The 14,111-nt window shown below is 48.4% G+C and overlaps 1 protein-coding gene across 1 annotated transcript; it reads right to left on the bottom strand.

Annotated features, from left to right (window-relative positions):
• Window positions 1–47: 47 nt before the first annotated feature.
• LOC135910680 (proteoglycan 4-like) lies at window positions 48–12,316 on the bottom strand. Its single transcript, XM_070533343.1, has 5 exons — window positions 12,311–12,316; window positions 11,926–11,988; window positions 10,382–10,462; window positions 9,214–10,293; window positions 48–5,244 (listed from the first exon to the last, which is right to left on the bottom strand). The coding sequence occupies exons 1-5, from the start codon at window positions 12,314–12,316 to the stop codon at window positions 5,002–5,004; spliced, it is 1,473 nt and encodes a 490-aa protein (XP_070389444.1). The 3' UTR covers window positions 48–5,001.
• Between the last annotated feature and the right edge of the window lie 1,795 nt (window positions 12,317–14,111).

The raw sequence follows: 14,111 nt of genomic DNA, 5'->3' as shown, positions 1-14,111 counted from the left end.
ACAACAGCAGGCAGCTCAGACAGTGGTGGAAGCAAGGTGCGCACGGACACAGATAGTAAGCTTGTTTATTCGACTTCACGAAAACATTACCGCACACTACGCGTATGCATAGCGCAGACGAAGCATGGCACTGTTAAATGGCACATATATATGGCAAGTACCCTGTTCACAAAGGGCATACATGACACAGTCGTTTGGATGCTTATATAAATGCTTGCTTAAAATGCAAAACATGGCACTCTCGTTTTGGCACTCACAAAATAAAGCATTCTTTTTTATCACACACAGTTTCAATGATGACAAGCAGCGAAAGTGTATTATATATATATTGACCGCAGAGAAGACGACTGGCGCGAAGAAACAGCACACTTTTGCTTGCGAGAAACTAGTTTACGCCGCGAAAGGAGAACTATTTTCGTTGATTTGTCCAAATGGGCTTATCACAGAAGTTGTTTATTTGTACTTTTATAAAACGCTTTAGTGTACAAGCTTTGTTGGCTGTTGTGGACGCGAGCTGCAATTTCATGGTCAGATTTATTTCTGCAGCTGGTTTCGGTATGTGAGAATAGAATATTCTCTTTCATATATATATTCCCCCACCTTGCAGATTACTGTGGAACTTTATTATTATTGTTGTTATTGCATGAAGCTTAGGAGCTGTTGGCACCTTTAACTGGCGCCGGCTACTCATTTGTTCATAAATAACAAAGACCACAGATATTTAAAAAATATATCCTAACACCACATTCAAATTGAAAGTCAATTCAGAAACACAGCAACACAAATTCCGTGGAACTTATTTGGTGCATCCTATACTTTCGGTGCCCTCAGTGCGAAATGTGGCCGCATTTGGCGCTGCGTGTCTTCTTCGAGACCAATCGTCTCCTCAGTTTAACTTCAGGCACGCATAACCTGGGTCTGCTTTGTCGGCAACGCATGTTTAAGGTGTTAGTGGTGGCTGTGCTCCACACATATGCTTCACGCGTAGCCATCATTAACACCTTAATAAAGCCCAGGCCCTCAAAAGAACTTTCAGGGAGCCCAAATGTAGTGACCGAAAGGAGGATTCCATTGGTGCTTTTCCTGTGTTACCTTATGTGTTACTCTTGTGTTTATTTAGGTTTATCCACGTTCTCTACCTAGGATAAGGTAGACTTTCTTTTTGCGCCTAGCTATTTTAGGTAATATCTACATTTATCATTGTCTCGTAAGCTTCGGAATCACGGAATCGTGTGGAATGCCACACACAACCGCTCACATACTTTAAATGGTGTGTTGAGCGTGCTACGCGTTGCAAAGGGAGGTTCCCATGACTCAGCATTTATTGGTATAGTGCAACGAAAATGCAAAGAATCGGCATGCTTAAGTCCTGTGAAAAATCTCAGCAAATTGAAGGCAGACGTTAGTCTTTATCTAACGTTACGTATCGTAGGACGCTGATATAGGGGCTGCTTTTTTAGGGTCCAGCTCTTTGTTCTCCATAATTAGCGGTATTAGGAAGGAATATGAATAGCTGAAAAAAATAAACGTGCTATAAAATGTAGTACGCGATATACCGTGTGTGGCTTTGGCAAGCGCGTGGAAACATATATAGCCTGATACAAGTGGCAACGCATATTTATAACGATTATGATTCTTATTATAACGAGGGTCTTGGAAGTACAGGACGCTCTCTATAGCTTCAACCTATAGTATAGTTCAACCTATGTAGGTGGGAGCACAAAAAATAATGAAAATTATAGGAGACAAAAAAATCAGGTGGGACAACTGGCCTTTAACATTAATGGCGGGAATGTTTGCTTTGTAGCTTTCATTATCCCGGGACGCTGAGAAGTATCACAAAAGTCCTTTCGACTTAATGCCTTCTGGAAGAATGCCCTTCGACGAGTACATCACAACGAGTGATGTTGATGCAAGCGCGACTTCGACTTCGACCTCCGCAAATGTATTAAACCTACGACCTCTGTAAACTTACGACCTTCGTAAGCGGTAAAGTGTTGCAAGCGGGGTTGCGGATGAGTTGTTTTTCCCGAATTAAATTGATTCTAGAGTCACTCCCGTTTGTTTACAAGAACGGAAAGGAATGAATCTGTAATGGTGTCCAATCCATCAGGAGTGCAACTGAGCCTATTTTACTCAGACTGGAATCGTAATATAGCGGCTTTGTTACCATAGGCGCTTGTTTACTTTTTCGCCCCGGAAGCGCCACGTGAACGCATTTTGGTCCAGCAATTTTTTGCCGTGCTCCTCGGAACATGAAAAAAAAAAAAGAAAGAAACCGTCACCTTGTGGTGCCTTGACGGAATCAAAGGAATTTGCGGGAAATGTGCGGTTTTCATTGGAATGGAAATTGTTTCGGACTTTCAGCTACAGGGAAACGGGAGGGATGCCACTGCGTCAGTAATTTATTCCTTGGAATAAACTGTGATTGACGACCCCACTCCGCAACCTTGGTGGCGACAGTCAGGCCAAGTTATGGCAGAGGTGCCTGAATGGCAGTGCGGTCGCCCATATTGCGTCCCTCATAAGGGTGCAAATCAACGTGCGAATGTGATAAGGCCAAAACTTTTCCGAATCTCTTTTTCCAGCAACTTCGGGTCGTTTGGTGTAATGCCGCTGCTAAAATAGTTCATAAAAGTTATATCACACGTTGTCTATCTTGAAATTGAGAGTGAACAAAGGTGACACAAGTAAGTCACGTTTTCTGTCGCGTTTGAAGAGATGAGTGCACCAGATGCGAAAAAAAAAAGGAAAAGATGGATACAGATATTTAAGAAGAAAGTGAGCGACAACGTGAGATTCGGAATAAGCGAAATAAGGAAAAAATGAGCATTTAGGCAACTTTCGAGTAACTGCAGAAGCTGATAACACACTATCTTTGTGTGGCCATCAGTGCTGAAGCAATCATAACTCACAGGTGCAGTTTTTGGATGGCTAAAACATGACACACGCCTAGGTAGAACACAAATAAGCACATACACACAAATGTCCAAGGCAACTGGCAATAACATTGCAGCAAGCAAAATATGAGAATTAAGACATAGACCAAGGACAGTGCCGAGTATATTGTAGCACTCTGACCTTAAGCTTGGAATTTCATTCTCGTAATTTTCTGGGAAACTTGATAACGGCGAGATGTTTCCACTATACGTGCCAAAAGTAAGCGCAAACAAATAAATGAAAAAGAAATTGCGGCCTAAGGCCTGGTACAAGTAGTTGTTATATAAGCAGCAAACTTCATTGTAACTATCTTTCACTGACTCATTGAGTACATCAGTTGTTGAGAACACGGTAAAAAAAAGCAAAATAAGCGTAGTCAACATTGCTTGCTAGGTGCACTTTCATCAGGTGCTTCTGTCTAACTATGAGGCAATTGATCACCTAAAAGTAGCCTGTCGAATAAATTCACAGCAAGTTACTGCTTGAACTCTGCCTTCGATTTACGACACATTGGTCGTCTTATAGTGCTGACATTCTTAAAGGTAATATGGTCGAGTCATTAATTTACTGGTGTCTGAGGCACCCGGAAAAAGAAAAAGCTAACAAACTGGAAAACACTTCAGGTTTAGCCTAACTATCGAGATTAAATTCGGCTATTGTGGCCAGAGTCGGAAGTTAAACAAGGAGATAAATGTGGGAACAACGAACACTCACTTCTGTTCAGAGAAGTGTCGAGTTTACCCTAAAATTGCAATCAAATATTGGTTTATTAATGCTACCCGCAACAGGGTTCGGTACACCTGTGAGCTGTCGCAGGTGGTAGAACGCTCTGGACCTTGTACGTATGTATAGTTCTAGCACCTTTCCTGGGTTCGCATATCCGACAAGAGATTCTTCTAAATTTCCCTTTCCGGTGACTTTTCTCTGCCCCCAACTAGTCGTCGTCGATCATGTTTTATTAACTTTTCGAACAGAAGAGGTGGCAGTCATATTCAGTCTTGAAGAAAGGGTACGAACACTCCAGTTGGATAGCCAAGCGAGGCTTTCACTGCACGTTTTGTTTTTCCTTCCTTGGACAACAAACGCGTAGCTAAAAGCTAAAACCATAGCTTCACACAGGAACACATAACAGAGGGCCAGTAAAGGCAACGATTTGTATACATTCAAAAAGAGTTTGTAATGGCATTCGCTGCAATCCTTCAGTTCCGTCCACCCGGATACGCTTTTCCAAATAAAAGAAGCTTCCGAAGCTGCGTACCTCTGAAGCACAACGTCTGCCTGTCTCCAACAAACAGTAGGTTTACATACTACGCGATTATCTCTGTTCTTTTCTTTTGTCTTTCTCGTCAATGTTGTTGGCACTTGAGCACATGGTGATACGAGACACAATTTGGCAAGAAAACGCCTGTCCAGGAGATTAAAAAAATAAAGCAAAATTATACCAGGAAACAACACACAGCGAGGCTTTAACAAAAAATATCGGGCGTTGCGAGCTACAGTGAGCAAACACGGGCCTCAAGAGTCCACCGATGGTGGCATTGTGCACGTGCAGTTAGGTGTGAACCGATAACGTTGTTTTTTCGATATGTGTGTGAAATGGCACATAGAATTCTAGTAAGCGGCTTGATAAACCACCGCTGTTGCACTGTTATCCATGTACAGCATGGTCAATTCATAAAGGGAGCACCTAACCTCTAAACGAAGTTGATAGTACATGGCTGGCACATTTCTTATGGCGCCCAATGTCACGTGTTAACGTATACGCGTATAAGCAAGCAAAAAGCTTGTTCGTAGGCTTCCCCACCAGCCGGTAATCGATGGCTGAATACAGATAAGGTGTCCCCTTTAACATTGAACCGCACTGTACTACTTGAAACAAAACAAAAAACAGAAAGAAATACAGACATCACGCACTGTACAGAATGAATATCAGCAACAAAAAAAAAAAAGATTTCGCGCGAGGGTGCAATCGGTGACGTGGGTGCAGACGGTGTGACCACTAGCGGTGTGACCACCAGTGACCACTAGTGGTGTGACCACTAGCCGCAGGGGGGGACGCGTTCACTTCTTCTTCTTCTTTCCGTAGCCGACCAGCTGGTAGTAGCCGGCGGCCGGGTTATCGTAGAAGGGCTGGGCCAGCACGAGCGGCTGGGACGCCGTTAGGCCTAGCGGGTCCCCGAAGGCGTTCCAGACGGGCGCGCACGCGCGGCTGTGCCTCGGCCAGTCGACGAAGGAGCGCACGTAGTTGCAGCGGCGCACCACCTCACCCACGCCCTGGGCCAGGGAGTCCACCGAGGCCAACTCCTGCGGGCGCAGACGCGCAAGCAGACGCGGACACAGAACACAGAGGCATGCGTATGTCCTCTTATCACTCGTTCACGTCACGTCACGTTCCACTCGAGCATAGCGCTTCCGCGTGGCATTCGACGAAGTAAAGCCGAAGACGCGATCCTACAGCAGTGCCCCACAAACTGTTCGACTATACTGGCAATGCGCCCTCTGCCCTGGTTTGGGCGCCATGGCCAAGGCATTGGAGAAGTGCAGGATATGGCACAACGGGGCATATGAAATTAGGTACGTGAGTGGAAGAAACAAAATTAAGAAAGACATTAAACGGTTAATGTCTTAAGAGAACACTAAACAGCAACACTCAGTATACTTAGAATTCTAACGTATTGCTTCAAAAACTCTATTTGCGTAACTTGACCAAAATAGAGGTTGTTATTGCTATAGTAATATCAACCTCTATTTTCTTCGTTATAACGAAGAAAATAGAAGGTGAGAGCTTGCTTTTTCGAATTATACGCACCGCGGTGCGATACCGCAGCCGCCTGCTTACGTCGGCGTGACGTCACAGATTTCGATGTATTTCCTCCTACCTGGGCAACGTTAGCGCATGAAGACTTGTCAAGCCTTGCTAGGCCGAGCCTCTCATTCTGTTGGAATGCAATGTGATCATCCTTTTGGGGGTAAACAATTAGGAAAATTCGAACAGACGCTGTGGCAGTCAATGACGTCACGAGGTTCTAAGTGTGGGAAACGCAAGGTGGCGTCGCCACCGTCGTTTAGTTATTGCGCTTCTTCTGGCGTAGCAAGCTTCTTCTTACGGTATAACAATGACCATTTTCTCCACTCCGGAAGCGTTGTTCACTACATTCAGCTTCAAGGAGTACTGATATGACATTTGCGGCTTGTAATATATGTATAGCCACAATCATAAGAAGCCAACAGACAACGAAACCAATAAAAGCACTGGAAAAAATTTTGATTTGTAGTTTTAACCGAAGTGAATAAATTATAAAAAAAAAGGAAATGAAAGTGGATGAAAAGACAACTGGCCGCAAGTTGGATACGAACCCACGTCTTCGCATTACACCGGCGATGCTCTTCTTGCCAACTGAGCTACCGCGGTACCGTTTTCCTGTGCACTTTCTGGAATATTTATGTATTTATATACAGAACTAACCCTGGGAGGCGTTATCCATGCGCCACCACTCATGGCCATGGCAATGAATGTGGCGCACCCTGTTTACCGCAGGCCCGGCCGTTTTGGGACCATCTTTAGTATCCAAATAAAGTATCTTACAAGAGTTTCCCGACCTCCGTGCCTGCTGAATGTTCTACGTGCGACAAGAGTGTGGCAAATCTGCAGTATTGAAAACCTGTGTCAGTACTCTTCTAATCTCACCTATATTAGTAAATTACCCTTCTATTACTACATTTACCGTAACAAGCGGCTTGGCCACCCACAAAAGTCGCAGTGGCCGCGTCGCCTCGAAGTTCCCGCGCCAGCCCGCCGTGACGTCACTGATGACGTCACCGATTTTAAGAGAGTCTGCTCGGTTCTATAGCTAATTGCTAATCAGTAAAAAATAATACTGCATTGCGTTCTAAAGGAGACAGAAATCGAACTTGACAAGTTTCACGAACTTTTACGGAGCCAACGAGGGTCCAAATAAGTAAAAAAAAAATGCTTTGAAGTACATGACGTCTTTTTTTATCCTGCTGAATCTATAATTTTCTTATCAACCGTTCAGGAGAGTGGGCGAAGACTGGGATAGCGGTTGCGCAGCTGCCTAGTGCGAGCCAATGAAGAATGCCAGAAATTGCGACTGAGAGATTACAAGAATCGTCACTAAATATCGCTTCAGGTTCATGGCGAGCATGCCATCACACGTTTGGACTTTCCGCGACCTAGGGCGTCTGTGCACAGGGTCGTTATTCTTACCGCAAGAAAATTTGCATGCACACACAGTAAAGGAACACTAAACCAGTTTTGAACGGTAGAACATTCTTTCACAAGTCTGTCTGAACTTCGTTGGCGCTAAGAAGGGCCAATCATTAGCCGGTAATATGCAGGCCAACCTTTCTTTGTCAAATTTCCCTTCTTCCCCTTTCCCCTTCCCAAATGTAGGGTAGCCAACCGGGCACGTCCCTGGTTAACCTCTCTATCTTTCCCTATACGTCTTTCTCCCTCTCGTGCCCTTGCACTCACCTTTGACGTAAGTGCGACGTCGTGAATTTCTGTTACGGGCATTGTTTTCGTAAAAGGAAAAAAAAGAAAAAAGGAAGAAAGAAAAGAAGGAAGAAAAAGGAACGTATTTGAACTCAATACTTATTACACTAGAATGCAATGTATAGATACTTACTTTGGAAGATAATCAGCAGTATAGAGCACATTTAAGTGTTAGCTTACTGAGTGCCGACTTTGGGTGCACAGTTAACGTTGCTCTGTGCGCGTGCACGTCACCTCTGCCATTTACTTTTTCCGAACACGGCTGTAAGTTTATGGATGGCAATGCCTTTTTGCGAACGTTTGCTCTGACCGTATTAGAACGACCATATAGTCGGTCGTGCGAGTCCTATAGGCACGAGAAAAGCATCCAGCACCTGCTGCGCATCCAACCTCGCTACGACGTCCGACGCCTCTCTCTCTCGCCAGACAAGCTTAAGCAGGCCGGACTCCAGGATATCTTCCCGGAGTCAGGAATGCAGGGATAGTGGACCCTTCGCCGTGTGGACCGTCGCTGGCGCAGAAAGCTATTCGCGCAATAATAGTGCAGCTCTCGAAGCGCACCGGCCGGAGCGGCCGTTTGCAGTCCCCCTTGTGCATATTCCGTCGTGCGCGCAGCACTACTTCCCTCTCTCCCGTTCTTTCTCTTCCCCATTACCCTTACCCCTTGTGCGTAGGGTATCAAACCGGAAAGCCATCTGGTTGACCTCCGTGTGTTTCCTAAATTCTTGCTTTCTTTCCATTTCCCCTTCCTCCTCACCCGTGTAGGGCAGCAAACCAGGGCCGGCATATAGCAGTGATTCCTTTCGCGCGATTCTATTCTATCCTTATCTTAAATTCACGAGCGGCTGATTGTGGAGATAACGTCGGCGGAGCACCGCTCAGGTCACTGGAGTAGCGCGAAAAGAAAAAGCGTTGGAGCAGAATCGCTACATTATTCCGGCCCAGGCACTGCCTGGTTAACCTTCCTGCCGCCCTTCTTTCTCTGTTGAATATAATGTAATCGATATTTACAAATTAAAGAATTAATTAGACCCGATAAGACGCCGTTAAGATACCTCGCACCGCACAGAGCTGGTGCGGGCATTGGAAAGGTGGCGTTGCTGCCTCTTTTTTTTCTTTTTTTGAAAAGGCAGGATTCATCTGATGTTTCAGTTACGAAAGCTCAGCACGGGGTAAAGCTTAAGTTACTTTGAATTTAACGTTGATTTAAAGTGAGAATTGTGTAGTCTTTTGATTCGTTCGTGGCGTAGAAAAGAACTTGGAAAGCTGATGAGGTGGCCAGTAATGACGTCATTGCTGCTAACGGACCATAGCGCCGGATTTCTTTTACGCACCAAACATAACATGCTTCTTTTTATCGCGGTTCAAACGTTCTACTACGTACATGATGCAGACCTGTCGATTGGCGCTCTGCAGCCACCTTGTAACCTTCGCTAGTGAGTGCACATGCATTGCGTATTTTAATATCTATAATTCCGTAATGTAAGGTAGAGCGAACGCAATACATATTTTTGCTTTATATGGGTACGAGGCAAATGGTCAGATGCTGTTTAGCACGCCTTGGGTAAAGGGATCGGAAGCACGATCACCATGCTAGGACGCCCACGGCCTCTCATACCTGGATTCACAACCGCCACAGCTTGTCTGTATACATATACATCGGGTATTTTAACGGAAATCTGTCTCGCCGCTTGGTACACTGGACTGGCAAGTTTAGCTACAAGCATACATTTAGTTTGCAAGGGGTTTCAGCCTACCGGAGCCCTCTGGGAACACCTGGCGACGGGGGAACTCCTGGGAACGCGACACCTGCTCAGGAAGCGAAGACTCCAGGGAACCTCCAGTGTACCCTTGGTCAAGTGGGTACGATTGTCGGTCGGGAACAGGCGAGCGCTCGGGACCGGGAAACTGTTCGGGACCAGTGTTACGCTGGGGGCCTTCGGGAAGGCGCTGGGGGCCACGGGACTGTTGGGGAGCGAGTAATTGCTCGGGTCCTTGGAAGCCTTGTGTCCGCGAGTTGCCTCGTGGGCGCTGCCGGTGACCAGCGGGCACTGCGAAGTCTTCGGGACCGGGTACACTTTCGTGGTGAGGATATTCTTCGGGACGATTAGGGCCTCTGGGAGTGTGACCGGAAGGGGAGTTGCCATGGGAAAAGTCTGGTCGGCCTCGGAAGCCTTCCTCGTCGCGAGTGCCCGGGCGTCGTCGCGGCGGGGAGTCATCGTCGTGTCGGGAACGATGACCGGAAGTGGGGGTGCCTCGGGAAAACTCGGGTCTGCCAAGGAAGCCTTCCTCGTCACGACTTCCCTGACGTCGCGGTGGGGAGTCGTCGTCGTGTTGGGAACGATGACCGGAAGTGGGGGTGCCTCGGGAAAACTCGGGTCTGCCAAGGAAGCCTTCCTCGTCCCGACTGCCCTGGCGTCGCGGTGGGGAGTCGTCATCGTGTTGGGAACGATGACCGGAAGTGGGGGTTCCTCGAGAAAACTCGGGTCTGCCACGGAAGCCTTCCTCGTCACGATTACCCTGACGTCTCGGTGGGGAGTCGTCATCGTGTTGGGAACGATGACCGAAAGTGGGGGTGCCTCGGGAAAACTCGGGTCCGCCAAGGAAGCCTTCCTCGTCACGACTGCCCTGACGTCGCGGCGGGGAGTCGTCGTCGGGTCGTGGACGACGTCCGGAAGAGGATGACTCACGGTCTCGGTCTCGAGGCCGCGAGGATTCTCGGGGACGCGAGGGCGACTCTCCGCGGGACCGGGAAGGACCGCGATCGTTTCGGGAAGGGTCGCGCGGCCCTTCATCATTTCGTGGGAAGTCACGGGGGCGCGAGGAGCCTCCGCCGTCTACTCGCGGGGAGTCTCGGCCTGGCTTGGGTCGGGAACCTCGGGGACCGGAGGAGGAGGAGGAGGAGCCTCCGGGTCGCGAACTCACTTGGGGCCGGGACGAGGGACGACCTCCCTGCTGCTGGCGCCGGTTTCCGCCTCGGTCACCGTTAGGTTTGCGATTCGGGTTCTGAGTGGTAATGAAGGGGTGCGTGGGGTTTGGTGAAAGAAAGTCGGACAGGGTTTTGGACCGACGCCTGCAAATCCGTTTTCTTTTTTGGCTCACATGTACAGTGATCACAATCAAACACGTACTAATGAGGGCAAGCAGTACTTTCAATGCGGCGCGGCAAGAGTACCTGAAGAGGTTACTTTAAGTATATCATCAAAGGGGAAGGGCGAAGGATGGTGGCGGCTCAAGCATTAGCGAAGGATGGTGGCTGCTGAAGCATTAGACAAACAGATGCAGTAATAAATGCGTCATTATCGCTGTTTATCGTGCTTGCTGGATGTGTTTCGTTTTTTTTCTGCTTGAACTTGCGATAAGAATTCCAGAACTGCGCGTGAAGTTCTGCAACAGCGTGTCCGCTTGGAGGGTGTCAAACCTCCGGGCCATCTTTCTCCAGAACGCGGAACTCACGCACTCCTTATAAGGTGTTTGTGCCGCCTGCCAGAGGCCCTTGGTTTAACTTGCCTTAGAGCTTGCGCTGCCAAGTGGCCGCATCGACGTCGACGCCGACACCCCCACTTCTCTTTGTGCTGTGTGTACCTTGCATCAATCGTATGTATGCGATTCTACTCCACGCCAGGACACCCTGATCGGGCTGAGAAACCAAGACGCCCGGAACCGCCGTGCCTATCCGCCCCAGTTTTCGCGGTCGGATTTCTGCGGCAAGTTGCCTGAACCGCGGCGACCAGCTCATCTGGAAAAAAAAATATTATAATAATCTGTTGTAGCAGAGACCTCCTGTAAACGCAAAGAGACGGGATCGCACCATTCTTCCCGCCCTTTCAAAAGGGTGGCGCGAAGCCTGGTTGCTCGCTTTTACGGCGAAAAAAAAATTAACTTATGCGGTTTTACGTGCCAAAACCACTCTCTGATTATGAGGCACTCCGTAGTGACGGACTCCGAAAATTCGGACCACTTGGGGTTCTTTAACGTGCGCCTAAATCTAAGTACACGGGTGTTTTCGCATTTCGCCCCCGTCGAAACGCGGCCGCCGTGGCCGGGATTCGATCGCGCAACCTCGAGCTCAGCAGCCCAACACCATAGCCACTGAGCAACCACGGCGAGGGCTACAGTGTACTAGAATAAAATTCTAGTACACTATAGCGAGGGCTTTTTCGGCGACGTCGACGAAAAATGATACAGCGTGCGGCACCCACACGCGCGTAATGCTCGGTTACTACTTTCGCGTGTAGCCGTGCACAGCTTTCTACGCTGATTGCACCTGCAAGCGTCTATCTTCTCTTACTCTTAAAGAAAGGTGTCGTTCAGTTCGAATGCTCTTCGTCGGCTGTCGAGGGCAAACCCCAGCTCGAGGGTGGAGTGAACACAGTACTCCCCAATTTGCTTCGCTCGTTGCCGTGGTCTTTCGATGTAGAAGCCGCAAGACCTGAGCGCGGAACATACCCCTGCTCGCGCGGACTTACCCTAAATCTCTCGTCGAAGCCGGACTCGCTGAAGATGGCGTAGGAGTCGTCGGCGTCCTGGAGCTGAAAGTCAGAGAGAGCGAGTCCTTCGGAACAACGTCCAAAGAAAAAAAAAGAAAGAAAAATCTCTACGGCGCAGAGCTGTACACGTCTGCTGCAGTGTCCTCCCAGGCGCGACGTTAAGTTGTCAAACTTGAACCGTGGTTGATGTATACAGATGACAACGTAATCGCGTTAACGGCATCGACTTACCCTTGGAGGAGACCGTCCTTATCATTTACCGCACGTATTAATGCACCCTTCGACACGAAATCCTAACGTGACATACAGGTAACTTTATGCAACTAAGAATGCTGTCTACGCGGCAATGACGCGTCGGACGCACCTCCATATTTTTCGACGCTAGATACTCTAGTTTTAAAGCTCACTTAAAAGCGATTCAAGTGTAGTTACCGTGACGAGGCTGGATGCCATGCATAGAACTCGTTTCGGACCTGACGATGTATGTACCACATGGCGTGGATTAAGGTCTCATTGGGAATAAAAAATACATAGAAAAATATACAGCGAATGCAAGTTTTGGCAACCGTATCCAGAGTCCCCTTGTTTATCTCTTAACCTTTTCGTACTATAATTTATTCGTAGCTGCTTTCAAATCCCAAAGTTTTCCGGATCTACACGCTAGCATCGCTCAGTTTGGGCAGAAGGGCATTACGCTTTGCGAAAATGCGCTCAATCGTTTTCCGCGCTTTAATGCGATCCCCAAGCACCATCTGAATTGTCAAACTTTTACCGTACCACTTTGTCCCCAAGCAGCCAGTCATATTGTCTCGAAAAGTGTAAACGCGATGCCCCTGGAGCCGTAACAAACGTGACGCATGCAGGCCTCTTCGAAGACTTCCACGATGCAGCCTTTGTCCCTTCCACATCGGCTATACCTTGTGTTTCGTTTAATATATACACTGTTCCCTCTGACGCTGTACGACGAACCATTACGAACCAGCCGACTCGACTGGAGAATACGTCGAACGGTACTGCGATAACGCGGCTGAGCGTTATCGCTACCCCTTGCTACGAGCTCTCATTCATATACGGCCGCTTCGGGGAGTCACGTATACGCCCACGGTCGCAGCCCCGTGTCGCACCTTGCTTCGATCCGCGACGGCTGCTGTGACGCGGAGCACGCTCGACACAGGATGTTTCACGCCGGCCGTGCAGCGTGCTTCCGTATCGCATCGGATTTTCGTCGACCGGAGGCAGGACACACGGCGCGTGTGTCCCGTGCAGGAACTCGGAGAGGAACGAAAACAACGCTATCTCCCGCCGTCTTCCTTCCGGCCGCCACTGAATGAAGCGTGAGCGCGCAAAGGTCACTAGATCGCCGAAACGAGTGCGGCGTCTCCAGCGCTTCGATCCGCCTGTGACGCCACGTTTGCGCTGTGTGGTACACGTGCTCTTTAAAGAACAACGAAGAGAGTACTGGATACTCGTTCTAAATGATTGACTCGAGTATGCTTATCGCGCATCTAACTCCACTCTGGACGAAGTACGCGGACAAACCGAGTCTGATTAACAGTGGTCGAAGAAGGGATATGTCCTTGGAGTCGACGCTTCGGCAACGAGACTTAATCGTCTTCGTTAGTTGTCCTGACAGGGACCCCTTCTTCCCCTTCTGAAAGTTTCCGACTTCGTTTAGCCGACTCTCGGCAACCCCTTTATATAACCTTCCAGGGCATGTAAATCACACTTTTTTTTTTCTTGGGGTAGGCAGGAAATGCGAGATCCGGGGACGGTTGCTGCAAGTGCACACAATATAGGTAACTTCGTTCCTCCGGAATCGGGACAGCGCAGTGATTAGGTGCAACTTGTTTTAAATCTCGTGCTTCGTATAGCCTATCTTTTATGCCAGCTTACAGTGAGCTAGGGGCCGCATGCTTTACTTGAGGAGCGTGTATACGCCGAGCCTAAAATACTTAAAAAAAAACACATCTCCGCAAGTGTGGCGTGTTTAAAACAGGCCTGCTGATATCTACAAAGGGACACGCGGCATCAGGTCTGTCGCGTCTGCTGCAGTTTCCGATGTGCACATATGTTGCGCTGTCTAGGCGACTGAAGCCATTGACCTCACAATCACGTGGCAAGAGGCGCGCATCGGGAAATCTAATGGCAGCGGCGCAGCTGCACAC

This window comes from Dermacentor albipictus, chromosome 2, assembly GCF_038994185.2.
Source record: "Dermacentor albipictus isolate Rhodes 1998 colony chromosome 2, USDA_Dalb.pri_finalv2, whole genome shotgun sequence".
In the NCBI taxonomy this organism is placed as follows: Eukaryota; Metazoa; Arthropoda; class Arachnida; order Ixodida; family Ixodidae; genus Dermacentor; species Dermacentor albipictus.
Note: the sequence above shows the minus strand (reverse complement) of the source record. Positions and strands in the feature narration are given on the sequence as shown.